This window comes from Panthera uncia (assembly GCF_023721935.1).
Source record: "Panthera uncia isolate 11264 chromosome B2 unlocalized genomic scaffold, Puncia_PCG_1.0 HiC_scaffold_24, whole genome shotgun sequence".
NCBI lineage: Eukaryota > Metazoa > Chordata > Mammalia > Carnivora > Felidae > Panthera > Panthera uncia.
The window spans coordinates 34,067,968-34,089,505 of NW_026057580.1; the positions used below are offsets into that span (position 1 = coordinate 34,067,968).

The following is a 21,538-nucleotide window of genomic DNA, read 5'->3' on the forward strand; positions in this document are numbered from 1 at the left end:
GGGAAAAAAAAAAAAAAAAAAAAAAGAACCATGAGGTTGTGACCTGAGCCGAGATCAAGAGTCAGAAGCTTAACCGACTGAGCCACCCAGGTGACCCCCTTCTCAAAACTTTCTAATGATCTTTTGTTTTGTTTTGTTTTTTCTCTTATTGATCAGTTTCTTTTTGGAATATTTCATCTAAATCAAGGGCCAGTGTTTATCTCCACATGCCATTGTGCACACTGAGTTAGTTCACTGAATGATAATGAGCACAGGTCCACCAGCCAAGAAAGAAATGAAACCCATCATGAGCCCAAAGCAAAGAGTTTGCATGTTCTTAAGTATTACCTTCAAGAATGATCTGAAATAGCTATATGCAGTGAAAGTTCAAACTTTCAGAGAACAGCAGGAACTTCTGCAGTTATCTGTTCTCATCTCAACTTCACCATAACCCAGAAGGCAGGTGGTCTGATCCCTAATCTATAGGTGGGGAAACAGAGCTAGTACAGCCTGCTGTGTGCAGTGGAGCCTGGGCAGCAGCGATGCCCCTCCCCCACAGCTGCCTGCAGAGATCTAGCCACTACGATATTCAATCACACATAGCACTGAGTTGAGTCCCCTGGACAAACGCATGAGCCATCAGAACTCTGATGACACAGAAACACATAGACCAATCTTGCTTCCTGAGGAAGAGACGGATCATTCAAGTGTCTACAGTGTTGTACCAAGTGCTTTGCATTGAATATCCTATTCTGTGAGGAAGTCCATTTTGCTGTTCTGCAGCTGAAGACAACAGAGGCTCAGAGAACAAGAAGTGGGTCACTGGGCTGTAAACGGGTGAGATGGAATTCAAAGCCAAGTGGGAGTGCCTTCTCCAGAGACGCACTAACCTGAGTTTGATCACTGTGCAACTTTGGATGTGTTACTTAGTATGTCCAGGCCTCAATTTCCTTATATTTAGAGGAGGATAATGATACAAGCACATCCCTTGCAGAACTGAGTGAAGGTTAAATAAGAATGCACACAGGGTGCCGAAGAATGCCTGATGCCTGGTAAATGCTCAGTAAACAATAATCATGAAGTCTTCTGGGTTTCCCAGATACAAGGGAAGCTTCTGATTTTCAAAATTCTTAGTTCTGAATGAAAACTTTACTTACTGAAATTCTGCAGGACACCACTCCACTTTTCCCCCAAGCCCCACTAGAACCTGGCCGCCCCAACATCAGGTACCCTAGAGAAAGACCCTGCTTATGAGCACAGGTGCACAGATGCACAGGTGCTCCTTACCCACACACCCACCTTAACCCAACACAGACATAGTACATAGGCACAGAACCAAACATGCTGTTGGGGCCATTAAAAGTCTCTAGAATGCACCTCGTTCTGGAAATAGCTAAGAAATGGGCAACAGGCAACCTTTTACCCTCACACTTTACCACCATCCCTGTAGTGTTGTAAGTTCTCAGGACAGAATGACAGTGCCCCTGCAGCTGCAATTCTGTCCCAGAGACCCCTCACACCACTCTAGTGACAGTCACACTGCAACAACCTAAGGACAAGGTCCCAAGTCCCCAAATCCTGCACTGAAAGGCACTGTATTGTCACTCTGAGAACACTAACTTTATCTCCCTTATACAAAACTGTCATGCATTGAAAACAGCACACTTAATTTACAAATGGCTTCAAAGTGGCAACAAGGTTATTACCTCCCTTTTCTTGCAGTATTTATATTTATGAAGCTAAGTCAAATGTTGCCGATTTTGGCTATGCTCATTCGGCTTTGATGATGATTACCTGATCCCAACTAGGCTGAGTTTACCACTACATTATCTACCAAGAAAGGGTTTGCCAAGTGAATTGAACCAGGCAAAATTCCTTGTCAACAAACATCAAGAGAAAGAAAGCCCTGTACAACTGTTATTTCCCAAGAGCCCAATTCCAACCTCCGTAAGGACAGCACATACACAATGAATCCAGGGCCTGAAAACTTGGCAAAGAATAGGATTTTCTTTTTCCCTAATGCGCAGATTCCTATTTTTATTATTATTTTCCTAGTTTTATAAAACTGGTATTCTGATTAACAGAATGTTCTAATTACCTGAAATCACCATATATCTCTGCATATATGTTACAACTCAAAGCACAATACAAATTACACCAATTAAAATCAAAATTAAATTTAATATATCCATTATCACCATACCATACAACAGTGTTAAAAAGACCTAAAATTCTGCTAATTCATGGGCAGAATCTGAAATGGCTTGTTAAAATTTCATAAATATCTGGGGCACCTGGGTGGCTCAGTCAGTTAAGCATCTGACTTCAGCTCAGGTCATGATCTCATGGTTCATGAGTTTGAGCCCCACAATGGGCTCTGTGCTGAAAGTTCAGAGCCTGGAGCCTGCTTCAGATTCTGTGTCTCTCTCTTTCTCTGGCCCTCCCCTGCTCGCACTCTGTCTCTCTCAAAAATCAATAAACATTAAAAAAATTTTCATAAATAGCTAATATCTATTTATAAGGCCTTCTGTCACCCCCCAGACCCCTCCCTCAGACCCCATACCCTCACCTGGATGGCCACCCCACCATTCATTCATTCTGCACCTGCCACCACATGGTTCTCAAGTCACACTCCCAATCCCATCAGCCCCTAACTCAAAAATTTCACAAATCCTCCAACATCCACAAAAATGAAGACAAATTTCTATTTCAGCAATCGATCCTCACAATCTGACCCATTTGCCTCTCCCCTAAGAGCTACACACACCCAGGGGTTTGCTGTCCCCTAAACTTGCCCTGACCCGGGTGAGGCCTGCCTCGAAGACCCCTCTCAAGGGCTACCTCCTCCATGACCCTTGCCCAAAGTGCCCTCAATGGCAGTTCTCCTGTCTCTTAAAATGTAAACCTAAAACATTCCATTCACACCTCATTTTTGTATGTCATGATACAGTAAGTTACATATGTATCATACTTATTCTCTCTGCTGATACAAAACTACTTGGGGGCAGGGGCCGTGTATCCCTTACAGGCTCCACACAGTCCCACATTCAGTCAGTGTTTGCAGAGTTCAGTCCATGGTGTTCCTCCCGCACCATTAGTATTTGGCAGACGGCCAGCCTCCAATAACCAGCCCCTCCACCTTCCTAGGTCTTGGTTTCCTTACTTACCTCACCTCCTTATTAGGAATTAGAGGTGATTCTGCCATGGTGAACTTGTCTATCTAAAGGTCCCAATCCCAACCATCCCTCCAACTTCCTCTCTTTTGGGAATTCAACACAGCTCTTTTCTCTCACAATTTCAACTTCTCTTCTTACATTAAAGGGAAACATAAAAGCAGTTCTCCTACCCCTTGAAACTGCTACCATCTCTCTTCCCTTCTCAATCCTGCCACATTTCTCGAAAGAGTTGTTTCTGGCCCTCTTCGTGGTGCTTACCACCCCTCCCCCGCACCCACCATTCACCCTACTTCCCCTACAGGTCTCTTCTAAATCATGGATCAGATTTTCATTTTAAGAATGGCCCTTTACATCTCTAGAGACCTAGACACTACTATATACTAGAAATGGTGATAAACCACAAAGGGATGGAGAAGCTAGGTGTCAACAGAAAAAGTATAAACACAGTGGACCACATACAACCTCAATCCTTAGAATCAGAACTTGTCAAAACTCACACCACCTAGAGCCAGACCTCAGAAAGCCTCCCACCCATCCTGTTCCTTACACAGATCTGCTTGCAGGCCTCCCAGCTACTTGTTTCCATGACATCCTCTGTGATCACTCTCCTGCCCAAGTGCAACTTACTTAACCCTTTCAGGGACTGAACTTCCTCCTCCTCTTTGCTCTACTGGACGTCTAACGTTCCTCAGGCATTTCTGCCAAACCTTTACTCCTCTTGAATTCAGGCCACCTATTCTCCCATATATCCCTTGTTCCAGGGAACAGCCTACAAGGTCCTAATTGCTACCAACCATCTCCATGACACCATCTACGTGCTTCTGGCTCTCACATTCTCACAATCACCAAGGACCCTCCTCTTTCACATCCATGACACAAGGCATCCAACAATCAAATTCAGGACTCATCCACCTCTTCCCACTGGTGACTGCTGCCACTGGTCCACCTCCCCACCCTCAGGTTGGGCCCTGCTCCCTTCCCTGGCCTCCAGCCCCCTGCAGCCACTTTAAATGACTGCTCCCTGGGATGTCACCCGTGGGTGCTCATCTAATCCAGAACTTCAACACACCCATGTCCACAGGACTCCAGGCTAGGAAACTGACAGTCTTCCTAGACTTCTCATCCCTCTCTGTAATGCACATGGGAGAAGCTATTGTATCACTTCACAATCACATCTTGTTTTTAGGAGGCATGAAATCATCCACAGATGAAACTGTAAGTGACCCTGGGTACCCTTTGCTTTTGTAGATGAAAGCATTAGGAAAACAGAGATGTGGTAGACACTCTTCTTTATGCTATGAAAGTTATCCTTTTTGAGCTTGTGGGATGATAGAAAAAAAAAAATCGATCTGGTCTTTGTGCCTAGTTCTCATCGTGCAGCTTATAAAAGCCTTAGGGTTTCCTGAGTGATGGGAGTGACTTTGTTATGCTAATGAGGTGGCTGCTGTGGGTCCCTGGACAGCTCCGGAGTGGGGGCTGGTTACTGGAAAAACCCAATACACAATCAGAAGGTTGGAAAGTTGGGCCACACTGCCGACCTCTGGGGACAGAAGCTAGAGACGGAGTTCAATTGTGTGGCGGCCACCGATCCAATCAGTCATGTCTACATAATGAAACTCCAACTAAATACTCCAACTAAATACACAGGTTCAGTGGAGCTTCCCAAGCTGTGCACACATTCATGTGCTGGGAGGGGGATATATCCTGATTCCACAAGGAAAAGGCACAGAAACTCGACGTTCTCTGCCAGACTTCACCCCATGTGTCTCTTCATGTGGCTGGCCCTAATTTGTATCTTCTGTAATAAGACTGTGGTAGAAGTAGAGCACGATCCTGAATTCTAGGGGCCCTTCTAGTAAATTGGCAAACCTGAGAGAAAAACAAATTTATAGTCAGTCAGGAGTGCAGTTGTCCTGGGGACCCCCAGAGTGTTGCTGGTTAAGTAAGGGCAACTGTGTGGGGTCGGAGCTACCTCTGGGTGGTGAGTGGTGAAGCTGAACAACAGCGCACATGGCTGGATTTTTACCGGAATAGAGTCCCTACTGCATGCCAGGCACTCAACTGGGAACGGAATATACTGTCATCAAAGGAGCACAGTGCCCGCCTGCCACCTCTCAGAGTTAAGCATGAAGTGCATGCACACGTTGAGAATTCAAAACAAATCTCAGCCTTAAGTTCTGAATTTGAACAAGTCTACACCTCCTGGCAAGGCTCGAGATTACTTTAAGCTCAGTTCTTTCAGGCAATGGCTCTTATTGACACCTCCCTGGAAGTGGCCAATGTGGGTCTGTCACTTGAAAGTAACTCCCTGACTTCAAAAAAGAGCTAAAACCTCTTGTGGGCTGCCTTGCCTTTCGTGTAAGAACCAGCCAGTGGTCAGATGCCCGAGGTGCAGGAGCTGAGCCCGAGGCTCAGACAAGCAGACATATTCTAGGTTTCACAGGCTTGGCAGAGCAACGTGGCCGCTAACCCACTGCAGAAGCCACCTGCGTGCGGCTTCCAGGGCAAGGACTGCCTCCGACATGCTGTTCCACCTTGTGGGTGGCTCTTTAACTTTTTTGTTTTTTGTTTTTCAGTAGTAATCATTACCAAGTTTGTTTTTTTTTTTAACTTTTCCCCAGGGCAATAGAAATAATCTTTACTTCTCTATTAACATCGTACATGTAATTCCAAAACAATGTTTCTTCATCTGGGAGCAAAAATAGCAACTCTGAAGTCCAAAATGGCAAAATAAAGACAGACACCAAATCTGTCTCCCTGAATGACATGAAAACTTACAGTTCCGATGTCTGATACTCAAATAAACTTCTCGTGGTGGGCAAGGCTGTGACTTCCCAGAAATATAGGCAGGACAGACCCTGAGGGGCTTCTACAAATGTGCTCACCCCTCAAAGCAAGACAGTTGGGGAAATGTTCCCTGTTGGTTAAGTTTCAATTCTTAATCAGTTTGTGAAAATCCAGGAGGGACCCAGGCTCCAGCGCTGTCCTTTCCCTCAGCCACCACAGACCATTTTCTATAGGACTTCCCTGACCTTCTAGAGCACAGCAGGAAACTGGGCTTCCCGCTTCTCTCTCCTTCTAGACTGTGAGTGCTTACAACTCAGAAATGAAGTGGCCAGTACCATTTGTACATGAAGGTCCAAAAGGTCTTTTCCCTCTTCCCACAGAGAGTACATGAATCTTAAGTGAAATGTAAACGAAGCTGTGAATTTTCAAGTTTTAAAATGAGAACTCCCTCCAAATCAGAATTTTTATACTATCAACTAAATCACACTCCCTTAAGGCTTCCAAAAATACTAATAATTTACTGAAAACTAATTTGCAAAGCAAGTTCACGTATGAAGAAAATTTAGTGTGGCAAAAGTTGTTTTCTTCGAGACAGAAATCTTACTCCTATTTTGAAACAAGGATAATTAGGAAACATGCAAATCATTCATATTTTATGATACTTCTTATATGATGCTTTGAAAATATACTGAAATGCTTAGAAAAAGCCAAACATCAGTCATGTCATGGAGCAAAGTCTCCCAGAGCAGTGAAAAGGTATCAAATAGTTTGTCACAGGCCAGGCCTATTGTATAAATCCCATGCGCCTTTCTTGAATTTTAAATATATCTATTTGGATCCAAATTCTGAGGGGAATCAATGTAGATGTTCAGTGGGTCTACTGGATACTTGTTCATCTATGTAAAGTTCTTATAACAAAATCCCGGAAGACTTACCCAAGTTGCCCTCACCTTGAAGTTACCATGCAGGGTTATAGGCAGAGATCTTGTGTGTTAGGGGACAGGTCTGCCCAGCCTGTGGTGAAGCAAGGCTCTGGGAAAAGTAAGGACCAAACACCTGTCAGCAGGCTGCTTTAGCAGCCATGAACCCTCACTTAGAATCCAGGGGCCCAGGCTTCTCTCTGAGCTCTTTGATGGAAGCCAAGAGAAGGAAGAGTACATTAACAAAGACCTCAGCGGTCATTCATGCTACATCTCATTCCACACGCAGGGAAACTAAGTCCCAGGGAAGCAAAAGACTTTGAGCAGAAAACTTAGAGAACACTAGGCAAAGTTACACTTCTTATCAGCAAGAGACCAGATTCTCAGAAGACACATTATGGTCAGCCTTCTATTTTCAGAGCCACAAACTCACACTTGACTGAGGAAAGGCCTCTTTTGGGAATTCTCAGGACCTTCTAAATATGGCTGACCTACTCTCCATCTGTCTTCAGGAAAATGCTTTGGCTGAGAGGCCAGCTCAGTTCCCAGGCTGCAAGAACTGAAGACCAAAGGGCAAGGCCAGGGTTGGAGAGGGGAGCCCGGGACAGGGTGACGAGGGAAGGGTAAGAACTCCAAGCTGTCCTTGGGGTCTGAGACCATGGCACACATTTACACAAAACTGGCACTCAGGAAATGTTTGTTAAATGTGGAGTAAAAATATCCTAGTTTGTCACCTCCTGTGACAAAGCTGCCACCGTGCCATGCACAAGAACTTTCCCCAGTAACTCTTACTGCTGGTATATCCTTCATAATCTTGCTCCCTCAATTTTATAGGGTCGTCAGAATAAAAATGACGAATCCAGTTCAGAACACAGCCCTCATCCCATCGGCATTTTGAGCATGGAGGTTTCGACTGCGGTTGGGAAATACACACAAAAGACCGGCTAAGCACAGGATGACAGACAGACAGACAGAGCTGTGTTCCAGAGCTGAAGATTGATGGGATTAATTTTGAAGCTTTTCTGCCTCCATCTTCTAGGTTAGATGTCAGTGATGAATCTTGCCTCTACGCCTCATGTTTTAAACCACATCCTTCCAGTTACCAGAGGCATCATTTTATATAACCCACAGAAATGGAGTCACTTTAATGATAACGTAGCACTTTAGGACTTGTCGACTACTACAGGTCTTAATTCAGTTGGCTGGTCAGAGAATAAAAACTTTCAAAGACAGTTATGCTCAGTTAATAAGTGTTTGAAAAGCCAGCAACCCAATTTTATGTTCCAGCTATTAAATGTATCAGTAACTACCAAATTTATCAATAAGCATGACAAGGATTAGCTTGTGAATTTCACATCACTGTTACATTTCTCAGTAAGCACATGATGTACTGACACTAACTGGCCTTAGTTAGCACTGAAAGGTACAGGTAGTGGCCCAGCCTAGGTCTCACCACTGACCTGACACCCAGCCCAGCATAGGCACAAACATTTGTTGGACGAAGGGACAGGTGCATAAACAGCTGACAAAAATGGAACAGAATGAGCATTTTCCAGTTGCCCACAAAACCCATTTCTGCTTCAGTTAATCAAAACGCCTGTCTTGAAAGTTTACTCAGATAGTTCATCTGCTGAATAGAATACGATCTAGGGTTTTAACCGAAGTGGTCTTTCAAAGCTTCCTTCCTCCAGGACACGGTTATAAACAGCAGCACCGGCAAGAATGATCAGGGAGGAGCAAGCGTCACCATCCACACTCCTCACCTGCCATGTCGATGGCAAAAGGCCTGTCTGCTCTCCAGCCGGTGTACCAACCAACGACTTTGCCGTTTTCCACCAACGGACGTTCATAGCGTCGCCCGCCAACCAGGCCCACTGGCCAGACAGAGACCTTGCGTGTAGTTCGCATCTATAAGAAGGGGAAAGAGATGTGGTTTAAGTTTCCTTAGGGAAAATAACTCGAAGGGAGGAAAGAAATGTGAGCCACGTAGGAGAATAGGGGTGGGGAGGCAGAGACTGGAGATTTTCAAAAGTTGAAGGTTTCCGGACAGAACCCTGCTGCTGGCAGACTGCTGCCCAGTTCACTGCTGCTGAGCTGCTTGGCACCATCGGCCGTCCTCGGTCACAAACTCAGCTGGCGGCTCAAGGCTTAAGAGAAACAAAGTGGGTGTCAATATCTGAACGGCACTTTTTTGAAGCTAAGCTATACCATCAAAAGTATTTTCTATTGGTTTCAAGGTTGGATCTGAATACCTTGCGTCTTCCGAACTGAGGGTGACTTCCCTTTAGGAAACTCAGTAGCAGCAAAAATTTCACTCAGAGAAGCCAGAGGAGTTGCCTTCCTATGAATTTTTTATTGTTATTAACACAGAAATCTTGGCTGGGGGCATTAACAATGGCATCCAGGGGCACCTGGGTGGCTCAGTTGCTTGAGCGTCTGACTTCGGCTCAGGTCATGATCTCACAGCTCATGGGTTTGAGCCCCGCATCGGGCTCTGTGCTGACAGCTCGAAGCCTGGAGCCTGCTTCAGATTCTGTCTCCCTCTCTTTTGGCCCCTCCCCCACTCAGACCCCCCCATCTCTCTGTCAAAAGTAAATAAACATTAAAAAAAGTAATATTGGGGGCGCCTGGGTGGCTCAGTAGGTTAAGCGTCCAACTTTGGCTCAGGTCATGATCTCACGGTCCGTGAGTTCGAGCCCCACGTCAGGCTCTGTGCTGACAGCTCAGAGCCTGCAGCCTGCTTCAGATTCTGTCTCCCTCTCTCTCTGACCCTCCCCCATTCATGCTCTGTCTCAAAAATAAATAAACATTAAAAAATAAATTTAAAAAAAAGTAATAATGGCATCCAGATACAGAACAGATACCAGGCATTCTCCAGAGTGACGAAAAGAAAAACATACCCTACATCCTGCCTTTCCAGGGAAACTGGGTCCAGCTAGAAAGGAGCACACCTCACGCACACAGCTGGAGAGGCTGGCCCTCTTCCCACACACCCGGTTGTATCTGGTGAAGTTTTCATCAGACCGCGTTCAACTCAAACTTATTTACTGGATTTCTGTAAAGGCAAAGACATGTTCGCAACAAAGCTTCCTGGTACTGGGCAGGCAGCGTTTTTGGGCAAACCACGGCCACCGCCATAGGACGTGTTGAACAAGCCGTAAGCAGCCCACATGATACCTCTGTGCAAACTAGAAGGTTCCCATTTCCTGAGCACACACACGTGCAGGGGTTGGCAGCTTGGCCATTAAAGTCCAGGCTGGTTTCAGCTCACTCACCCTCTCAGCTGGGGGTGTCCTGGGGCGTGACGTACACAGCTGCCTTCGGAGGGCCTGTTGTCATTACGAGTTCAACACCAAAGCTTTCCCTTATATTTACTATACAACTGGGCCATGATCAGTTAACCAGTGGTTAAAATAATGATTACCAATCAAGGATTCTTTTTTATGAAAGGAAAATTATATACTTGGGAAATATTTTCAAGTACAATTCAAGTGAAAGTCATAGTAACCAGAAGCTCCCATTTGCCAGGAATTCCAATTTTATTTATTAATCTCTCACCTCACTCCAAAAAAAAAAAAAAATTAAGAGTGTGAAACATTCCAGGTTATAAAAATCTCACTGCATCAGTCTTCCACAAATCTGGAATTAGTTTTACAGTCTATTACTTTCTCAATAAATTAATCACCACTGCCTTGTGCTCATACTAACTTATATGAGGATTTATAAAAAGTTCTGCTGAAGTAGAACTGACTGCAGGGAAGAGTGAATAGTTCTGAGATTACTAAGACTGCTTATAAGGCTGGCCCTCGGCTGGCATCTGGGAACTTGGCTTTTGAAACAGTCCTTATGCTGATAAAGTTGTTTTGTCTGCCTCGGCACCGAACACCTGTTTTCCTTTGGGGACCCTGAAACACTTGGGAGGGCAAGAGGTGCCTATGTGACTAGCCCCCATTAAAACCCCTAAACGTTACATGGGTTTCCCAGGGCATTAACATTGCACACCTGTGGTTATAGTTTTGCTGCCGGAGGGAAGAAGTGCTTGCGGGATCCCTCATGGGAGGGAGAGAACGTAGGAAGTCTGCACATGGATTCCTCCAGACCCTTCTTCCTGGTGTCTTTCTGCCTCGTTGATCTGGCCACATATCCATACCGCGTCACTGTAATAAGTCTAAGCCACAAGTACAACTATATGCTGGATGCTATGAGTCCTAGTAAATCACCAGACATGGGGGTGGTCTTGGGGGACCCCGAGAGATGTATTTTTTTAAAAATGTTTATTGTTGAGAGACAGAGAAACAGAGTGAGCAGGGGAGGGGCCTAGAGATACACACACAGAATCTGAAGCAGGTTCCAGGCTCTGAGCTGTCAGCACAGAGCCCGTCGTGAGGCTGGAACCCAGGAACTGCGAGATTGTGACCCTAGCCAAAGTCAGACGTTTAACCAACTGAGCCACCCAGGCGCCCCTAAAATGTATTTTTACAGCGCAAAACTTGATACATTTTGATACACGTATATAGCCACGAAACCATCACCGCAATGAAGATACCCATTATCCTGCAGAGTTCCCTTGGGCTCATTTTTAAATCCATCCCTACCATCACTCTCCACATCCCCAGTGCGCCTATCTGCATTCCCCACACCACTGGTCTCCTGTCACTATGCATTAGTTTGCATCTCACAGAGTCATGTATGAATGGAATCATAGCATAGACTTTTTAAAAAATAATCTTTAGGGGCGCCTGGGTGGCTCAGTTGGTTAAGCGTCCGACTTCGGCTCAGGTCACGATCTCACAGTTTGTGAGTTCGAGCCCCCCACTGGGCTCTGTACTGACAGCTCAGAGCCTGGAGGGAGCCTGCTTTAGATTTTGTGTCTCATTCTCTCTCTGCCCCTCCCCCACTTGTACTCTGTCTCTGTCTCTCAAAAATAAATAAAAATGTAAAAAAGTTTTTAAAAATCTTTAAAAAAAATGTTTATTCACTTTTGAGAACATGTGAGTGGGGGAGGGGCAAAGAGAGGGGGAGAGAGGATCTAAATCGGGCTCTGCGCTTACAGCAGTGAGCCCCATGTGGGGCTTGAATTCACACATGAACTGTGAGATCCTGACCTGAACCAAAGTTGGCCACCCAGGTGTCCCCAGCATATATTCTTTTTATTTAGCTTCTTTCACTCTGTGAAACTATGTAACAATTCATCCATGCTATAATGTGTATCAATAGTTAACTCCTTTATATTACTGAAGTACTTTGTTGTATGGATGTGCCACAGTTTTTGTTTTGTTTTTTTCCATTTGCCTGTGGATGGACAGTTGGGTTGTTTCAAACTTCTGGCTATACAGACAAAGCTGCTATGAACATCTGTGTACAAGTCTATATGCACTTCATTTTTTTTCTAAATATTTTTGAGAGAGAACACGCACACACACATGAACGGGGGAGGGGCAGAGAGGAAGACACAGAATCTGAAGCAGGCTCCAGGCTCCGAGCTGTCAGCACAGAGACTGACATGGGACTTGAACTCACAACCTGTGAGATCATTACCTGAGCTGAAGTCAGACACAACCAACTGAGCCACCCAGGTGCCCCCATTTTTTGTTTTTGATAGATACCTGAGTGGAATGGCTGGATCACATGGTACACGTACATTTAACTTTTTAAGAAACTGCCAACTTATTTTCCAAAGTGGTTGTGCCATTTTTCATTCTCACTAGCCATGTGAGAGTCCCCATTACTGCACATGCTCAGCTCAGCAACACTTGGTGTGGTCGATATTTCGCTTTAGCCATTTTAACAGGTACGAGTAGCATTTCATTGTGCTTCTAATTTGCATATTTCTAGTGACCAATTATGTTGACTATCTTTTCATGTGCTTGTCATACATAATCTCTTTGAAGAAATATTTATGCAAACCTTTTGACTATTTTTAAAATTATTTCTTTACTATTGAGTTTTGAGAGTTATTTATATATTCTGCATACAAAACCCTTCACAGATACCTGATTTACAAATATTTTATCCCAGTCCATGGCTTATCATAATGTTCCCTCATAATAATGTGTCTTGAAAAACAGAACTTTTAATGTTGATGAAGTCCAAGTCATCAATTTGTTCACAGATCATGCTTTTGATGTTGTATCTAAAATATCTTTGCCTAACTCAAGCTCACAAGAGTTTTCTCCTCCTCTCTCCAAGTATTAGAGTTGTAGGTTTTACATTTAGGTTATGATTTTGAGTTGATTTGTGTGTATGGTGTGACAGACAGACTGAGGTGATTTTCCTTCTCCTCCTTGCGGATGGATATCCAACTGTTCCAATTGTAACGTGCACATGGGTATGTGACTGTCCTGGAACAACTCCATGGTCTTTGGACCTTTGTCAAAAGTAAGTTGCCATATACGGGTGGGCTTATTTATGGACCTACTCCTCTGACCCACTGGTCTGCTTGGGTGATCCTGATGCTAATATACTGTCCTGATTTACTATGGCTTTATAATAACTCTGGTAATCAAGTAGCATTAGCTCTCTTTGTTCTTCTTCCAAGTTTTGACTGTTCTAACTCCTTTTCCTTTCCATAGGAGTTTCACAGGCACACTGTTCATTTCGGCAAAATGTGATTGGGGTTGCATTAAATCTATAGCTCAATTTGGTGAGAACGAACAGCTTAACAGAATGGAGTCTTCTAACACATGAACATAATACAGCTCTTCATTTACTTAGATCTTTTTCATGTAAAAAAATTTTTTAAAAAATTGTATTTATTTATTTTTAGAGAGTGAGCACACGTGAGCCAGCGGGGGAGGGGCAGAGAGAGGAGACAGAGAATCCCAAGAAGGCTTTGTGCTGTCAGCGCAGGGCCTGATGCCAGGGCTCAAACTCACAAACCGTAAGATTGTGACCTTAGCCGAAATCAAGAGTCAGATGCTTAACCGACTGAGTGTTTTCACGATTTAATTTTTGAATCAATAGTAACATTTAATGCTTTTGTGTCCTAGATCTTCTCCATATGGGGAAAAAAATCCAGAAAATTTACTAAAATCTTCACAGAAATACAGCTCTCTCCCCAACTCACTCCACCTTCAAATTCCTGTTCCCTCACACACTGCAGAAAATATAAACATTTCTATTTTTTGTTTTATATATCAAACATGCCAAATATACAAAGAAATCAAATTAAATGTAACTTGTGTTTTTCTTCAATTGATACAATGCTATTTATTGTAAAGGCACTAAAAATAGTACTGTTCGTTTTTGATATTTCCTTAAAGTGTTTATGATTTTTCAGCCCCTAAACTGCTCTTGCCCAGAGCAGTAAATTTTCAATATGCTAAACATTGGTAAAAAGACCCCATCTCAGACTTGTGTGTCTTCTTGAAAATGGATAGGTTGAGGGGTCCCTGGATGGCTCAGTTGGTTAAACATCCAACTTCGGCTCAGGTCATGATCTCACAGTTTGTGAGTTTAAGCCCAGTGTCGGGCTCTGTGCTGACAGCTCAGAGCCTGGAGCCTGCTTCAGATTCTGTGTTTCTCTCTCTCTCTGCCCACACCCACTTGTGCTCTCTCAGAAATAAATGTTTAAAAATTTAAAAAAAAGAAAAGAAAATGCATAGGGTATGCCCTGCATACATCAGATGCCAAAAATTCTTAAGTGTGTAAGCACTTAACTGAAATGTGGGCCACGTGTAATGAGTAAGCAGTGTGTGCCTGAGCAAGGCAAGGGACAAAGGTCACAATCAGGAGAGGAGGAGAGACAATAAAAGAGAAGTCAAAACTGTTTTTAAAATAGGAAGAGGGTGCCTGGGTGGCTCAGTTAGTTAAGTGTCTGATTCTCAAGATCAGCTCAGGTCATGATCCCAGGGTTGTGAGATCAAGTCCCCCCATCAGGCTCTGCACTGAGTGTGGAGCCTGCTTGGGATTCTCTCTCTCCCTCTGCTCCTCTCCCCTTCTCTCTCTCTCACATAAAAATAAAATAGGGAGACAGAAATCACCATTAAAGAGAATACTCCTCTCCCCTTCTCTCTCAAATAAAAATAAAATAGGAAGACAGAAATCACCATTAAAGAGAATAAACCATAACTGTGAGACCACCGGTAAGGGGATTAACCATGACCCCAGCGCATTTTATGGCAGGCTTTTCACTTCTGCTGGGCCATGGAAGACATGTAGGATTTGGCCCATAGACTGAGGAATAGCCTCAGGTTCCAAGTAATGAGATGAACCAAAGAAGCAAAACTTCACGTTTCTGTGCCAGTTTCTTGCTAGAAAATGAAGGTTTACCTTAGCACATTCCAAGCTAACACTTACCTCTGTTTGATTTTTTTTTTTTTAAGAGAACGGGGTGTTAAAAGATGAAAGAGTGACTATTTGAATGCAGGTGAAAAGGCAGGATTATATTGCCAAGTATGCTAAATTTAAAAAAAGTTTTGTCATTTGAGTATAATACTTTGGAAAGATCCAGATGCCCTTGCCACGTGTGCACTGTTCTGAGAGTCAACATGAAATGCTTCATCAGACACGCAGCCCCCCGGCACACCACCACTGTGCTACATAGAGTGTGCCAGACATTTCAAAGGAAAATAGCACAGCTATTTACAGAACTTCCTCATTTCACCCCTGGGATCTAGCCTTTGTTCCATGTCCTTTTCACTCAATCTATGCTCTTGAAGGATTCCTTGGCAGCCACCTTCTTTTCTGAGGAGGGGGGGAAATGTAACAATGACTATTAAAAGCAAAAGCACTTTTTTAAGAAAATTTTTTAATGTTTATTTATTTGTGAGAGAGACACAGAGACAGACTGAGAGGCACAGAGCATGAGCAGGGGGAGGGGCAGAGAGAGAGAGAGAGAGAGAGAGAGAGAGACAGAATCTGAAGCAGGTTCAGGCTCTGAACTCTTAGCACAGAGCCCGCCATGGGGCTCAAACTCACTAACTGCACAGAGCCTGATGCGGGCCTTGAACTCAAAAACTACAAGATCATGATCTGAGCTTAAGTCAGACACCCAACCAACTGAGTTACCCAGGCGCCCCAAAAGCACTTTTGTAGAACTAAAATATTCTCCGTGTTTAAAAGCTTTGTTACTTCCTTAACAAAATAGTGGTTACATAACAGACACATCTTCAAGTGCCTGGTATGAGCTCCAACCTAAAACAGAGGACTACAGCATTAAGATATTAAGGTATTAAGATATCAATTAGATATTAAGATAAAGAGAAAGCGATTCATATATTTATAACTGTTACATTATGACAAATAGGTCTGGTCCCCAAAGCATTCTCTTCCTATTTATTCAATACCAAAGTCATAATCTGTCATTTATTCCTCCCACTATGACCCCAATTAAATAGGACTTACAGAGCAACGTTAACCAGCCAAAATTATGGGCAGAGTAATTTCCATAGACCCAATGGCTACAAAGGACACAAAAGACACATCTGGTGCATCTTCACACTCTTCCAGGCTAAATGCCATTTAAACTCTCCCAGGGCAGCTGGTGCTTGTTTATCTTTATCTTCTCCAGAAAAGGAGGGAGGCAGGTAAATATAGCCCACGCCTGTGTCTGGTGACCCTCACCAACAATCTGCTGGTGGTTTTTAGCCAACTATTTTTTCTGCAGCTTTAAGCTGCATCCTTTTGGTCCCACCTTTGGGGTATGGCTGACAGTCAGCTACAGGGACTGGAACACTTCAGAAGATCACATGTAGGTGATCATCAAAATGCCCTCAGAGTAAAACAGAAAAGTTAAACAAATGCCTTTAGCTTCCTTTAAGACATACCACTGAGGTGAAATCTTGTTTTATTTTGTCCAAAGGGAAGTGAATAAAGTTCTTGATCTTCTTAAATTTAAAACACTATAGGCAACCTCAAGGAGTAGAATTACAATAAAGAATGTTACATGCTGTATCCTGCTTTTTTAACTAACAATTTCAATGAGAGAGAAAAACACGCGGAATTGTGGCAGGATCCAATGAACTAAAGACACAAAGGAAAGAGCAGAAAAAATGTAAGGAAAGAATACAGAAATAATGACCTGGAGCCAAGGTTACTGTGCATAAACATCTGACATTTTCCAACAGAGAAACTACATTACATAATCCAAAATACCCATAAATTTCCTTTGTAACCAACTTCGAAAATTAATGTCCTATCTGTACTTTCTCTTTCTTGCATCTGCCCCTGATGACTTTAGCAATCATTTCCCAACTAACTGATACTTGGCTCGATGCTATTCATTCCACAGTATCCCTCACATAGCTTTATATTGCCTTGGATCTTTTTTTGCCTATTTTGATTTCTGAAAACCCCTATTTCCACAGCATGAACTTTTGAGGTGCATAAGCTAATTACTTAATGTATATGAGAATTCTAGAAAGCATAAGTAAGTGTTCCTAATGTTACATTATAAACCCATCTCGTATGTCACTGGGTTAAAGAACAAATCTAACATTTCTTTCATACTTGCTGTATTTTTTCACTAAACACCTATCACATAATGTATGTCCAGTGCTGTGCTAGGCCCTGAGCAAGGATTACAAGGTCCTTGCCTACCAAGCCAACATTCCAGAAGAGAAAAGTCAATGATACATTGAATTGCAAAATTAGTAACTTAATTTCTATGCTGATGAAGGCTGTAAGGGAAGTGTACAATGTGACAGGAGCAGGCTGCAGACGATCTGACATGATCTGGGAGCTGCTATAGTTTCCTTGAGGACATCAGCATGAGCTAAGCCTAAAGCCTGAAGCATTAACCACAGTGGAAAGGAATACCAAAAATGTTCCAAGCAGAAGGGAATTCGGGTACATGGGCCCCTGAGAAGAAAGTTCCACTGCGTTCCTTAATTAAAAAAAAAAAAAAAAGGTAGGGGTGCCTGGGTGGCTGAGTCAGTTAAGCATCTGACCTCAGATCAGGTCATGATCTCACGGCTCGTGGGTTCAAGCCCTGCGTCAGGCTCTGTGCTGACAGCTCAGAGCCTGGAGCCTCCTTCGGATTCTGTGTCTCCCTCTTTCTCTGTCCCTCTGCTGCTTGTGCCCGATCTCTAAAATAAACATCAAAAAAAATTTTTTTAATGAATAAAAAGATCTTTTGGGGAGGGTGGATGAAAGGAGTCAAATTTCTCACCGTTGGAGAAAGAATTTACAGACAAGCAGAAGAGAAGGCTAGAATGATCCATTTGGTTATGGATTAGAGCTAGGGACATCAATATGAACTCATGTTTAATTGAACATTGAGATGGTTATACAGATACGGATATGTGTATACACACGGGTTAGTACCAGACACACATTTTCTTGCTTTATCAACTGTCAGGGCTCAGAAACAATGACACTCCAGTAACAATGAGCCCACCTGGTGCCCAAGTCTTGGCTTCTAATACTATACTTTAATAAAAGGAACCAGAGGTACTTGGAGAAGTAACTGATTCTAGGTCTGGGGAAGAAAATATTCAAGACATATCCCATGGTATCTTTAGAGCCAAAAAGTAAGGAAGTTCCCCCAAACAAAAATAAATAAAAAGCTGTACACTGATGGGTACATGTAAAAGGCACAGTCAACTGAAAATGTTCTAATTGGTCAAAGCTGAAAACAATGTGAGCAACAAATTAAGGAATAATGGATTACACCCTAAAGTGTAAATACTAAATACTAATATCACTTGAATTATGCAAATAATTGAATAAGTTAATGGGCAATAGATAAATCTCCCATTCAGAAGCATTCCAAAAATTTTATGTCAGTAACCCTCCCAGGAGATGGAACAAAACTCCCCACTCCTGTATGTGCTGCACACAGGAACTTCCTCCCAAAAGAACAGCCTGGAAGAATGGTTGGAGTGGGGAACACGCTTTACAATAAAGAGGTCTGATGAAACCTACCTCAGCTGAATGATCAAGGTTAACAACAACACTGATAAATTATGTATTTTTATGATGTACTGAATGGGACTTTACATGTGTGGTCTTTTCTAATACCATTCTCCAATAAAAGGAAACAGGGTTCCTTGGAGAAATGGCTGATTCTAGGAGTGGGGCAGAACATACACAAGGAGATCCTGAGCATCTGGGAGCACCAGAACATAAGGAAGTGTTCAAAAACAAACAAGAACTTCAAGCAAACCCACATTGATGGAGGTATGTCAAAAGGACATAGCCAACTGAAAAAGCTCCCAATGGCCAGAACCAAAACACCTTGTGTTATAAAATAATGTTGATTCTCTGTACCCTTGACATGATGTTATCAAAGTAGCACTTTCCCCCTGTGGTCTTCTTCCCAAAACCCCATAACTCCACAATCTAATCATGGAAAAAAAACATCAGTCAAATGCCAATAGAAGAGCATGCTATAATACACCTAGCCAGTGCTCCTCAAAACTGTCAAGATCATCAATAACAAGGAAAATCTGAGCAACTGTCATAATCAAGAAGAACCTAGAAAGACAGGACAACTAAATGTAATGTGGTATCTAGGATGGGACCCTGAAACAGAAAAAGGCCACTAGACAAAAATCAAGGACATTTAAATAAAGAATATACTTTAGTTAATACTGTTTCATTAGTTGTAATACTTGTACTATATTAATGTAAAATGTTAATAAAAGAGGAAACTGGGTATGTAGTATAGGGGAACTTTCTAGTATCTCCTCAGTTTTTCTATAAATCAAAAACAGTTCTGTTTTTTTTTTTTTGGAGAAAAAAGGAAGATGAGGGAGTGGGAGCATTCTGAGCTCACCATCTCCCAGGGACAAGCCAAGGCAACAACTACATATACCACAGCTCACTCTGAAAATGACCTGAAGACTGAGAGAACAGACCTTCCACACCTTAAGTCATGAGAAGGCCACAATGAATAGCAGAGGAGGAGCAGAGATGCAGCTGAGAACCAACCCACCAGCATGGCTATCCACGAGCAGGAGGGAGCAGCGAAGGGATTGAGCCCCACACCAGGGATGCCTGGCCCTGAGGACCTGCACTGGGAAGATAAGTCATCATAAAATCTGGCTTTAAAATTCAGCAGGGTTCAGAGTGCCTGGGTGGCTCAGTCAGTTAAGTGTCTGACTTTGGCTTAAATCATGATCTCATGGTTCATGAGTTCAAGCCCTGCTGACAGCTCAGAGCCTGGAGACTGCTTCAGATCCTGTGTCTTCCTCTCTCTACCCTTCCCCTGCTCATGCTGTCTCTTGCTCTCGCTCTCTCAAAAATAAATATTGAAAAAATTTTAAAAATCAGTAGGGCTGAACTCCCAGAGAGACAGAGGAGCTAAAGGAAACCAAGTCTCTGCTTTTAAGAGCCAGCAGACTATATCACCCAAGAAGGGTCCGAGCACAGAAGTAGAAGTTTGAGAAGCACCTGGGTTACGCATGAAGGAGATCTACTAATTTTAGTATCTGTGTCACGTAGGTGGGCATCTGCAGGAACTTTCTTCAGCCCACATAACCCAATGCTTGTGGGAGCCAGTCCTGACATTACCTACCATGCTAGCACCACTTGCCCTGCCCTGGCACTCCCCTTCAGACATGCCTCACCCAATCTGCCTACCCAGGCAGGCACCCCTTAAAGCGGCCCCCACCCCACCACACCCAGCAAGCACCCTCAGATGGGACCGGTGTCTTCCCAAAGCAACTACTGCCCAGAATGGGGAATAGCTAACCCCACTCAACAGCATACACACAGTACTTGTAACTGGGCCTCTCAGCAAGCTGTGCTGAAGGAAAGTAGTCCCACCAGTGCACCCACAGCAGTTGTGGCTGATCACTACAGACAGCAAAGGCCGAGGGCTCTGCCACCCACCAGTGCACCTCCAGATGCTGCAGCAGGGCTGCAGGGGACATGTAGGGGATAGGCAGTACCCACCAGTACACCTGCAACAGTCACAGCTCAGACACACCAGAAGGTGCAAGCAGCCCACACAAGGGACGCCACTGCAGCATCTGGTTCTGGTGGCCAGGGGTACTGCTCTACAAGGCACCACAGGATGCCTTCTACATGAGGCTACCACTTTCAAGACCAGGAATTTAGCTAGCCTACCTAATACACGCAAACAAACACAGAGAGTCAGACAAAATGAGGAGACAAAGAATATGTTCCAAATCAAAGATGAAGACAAACCACAAAAAAAGCTAAGCTAAATGAAGAAAAGCAATCTACCTGATAAGAGTTCAAAGTAATAGTCATAAAGATATTAGAATTGAAAGGAAAATGGATGAAATCAGTGACAATTTCAAAAAAGAGAAAAAAATTTATTTTTTATTAATTTTTTAAAATTTTATTTTCTATTTTTTAAAATTTACTTCCAAATTAGTTAGCATATAGTGAAACAATGATTTTGGGAGTAGATTCCTTAATGCCCCTTACCCATTTAGCCCATCCCCCTTCCCACAACCCCTCCAGTAACCCTCAGTTTGTTCTCCATACTTATGAGTCTCTTCTGTTTTGTCCCCCTCCCTGTTTTTGTATTATTTTTGTTTTCCTTCCTTATGTTCATCTATTTTGTCTCTTAAAGTCCTCATATGAGTGAAGTCATATGATTTTGGTCTTTCTCTGACTAATTTCACTTAGCATAATACCCTCCAGTTCCATCCATGTAGTTGCAAATGGCAAGATTTCATTCTTTTTGATTGCTAAATAATACTCCATTGTGTGTATACACACACACACACACACACACACACACACACACACACACACACA

General features: G+C 43.2%; 1 protein-coding gene across 1 annotated transcript in view; it reads right to left on the reverse strand.

Annotated features, from left to right (window-relative positions):
- The window catches only part of B3GAT2 (beta-1,3-glucuronyltransferase 2), a 90,871-nt gene that overhangs the window by 18,881 nt on the left and 50,452 nt on the right, over positions 1-21,538 (reverse strand). Inside the window, exon 2 of the mRNA XM_049653894.1 lies at positions 8,626-8,770. Coding sequence (XP_049509851.1) covers positions 8,626-8,770 — 145 coding nt within the window. The remainder of the gene's footprint in view (positions 1-8,625; positions 8,771-21,538) is intronic.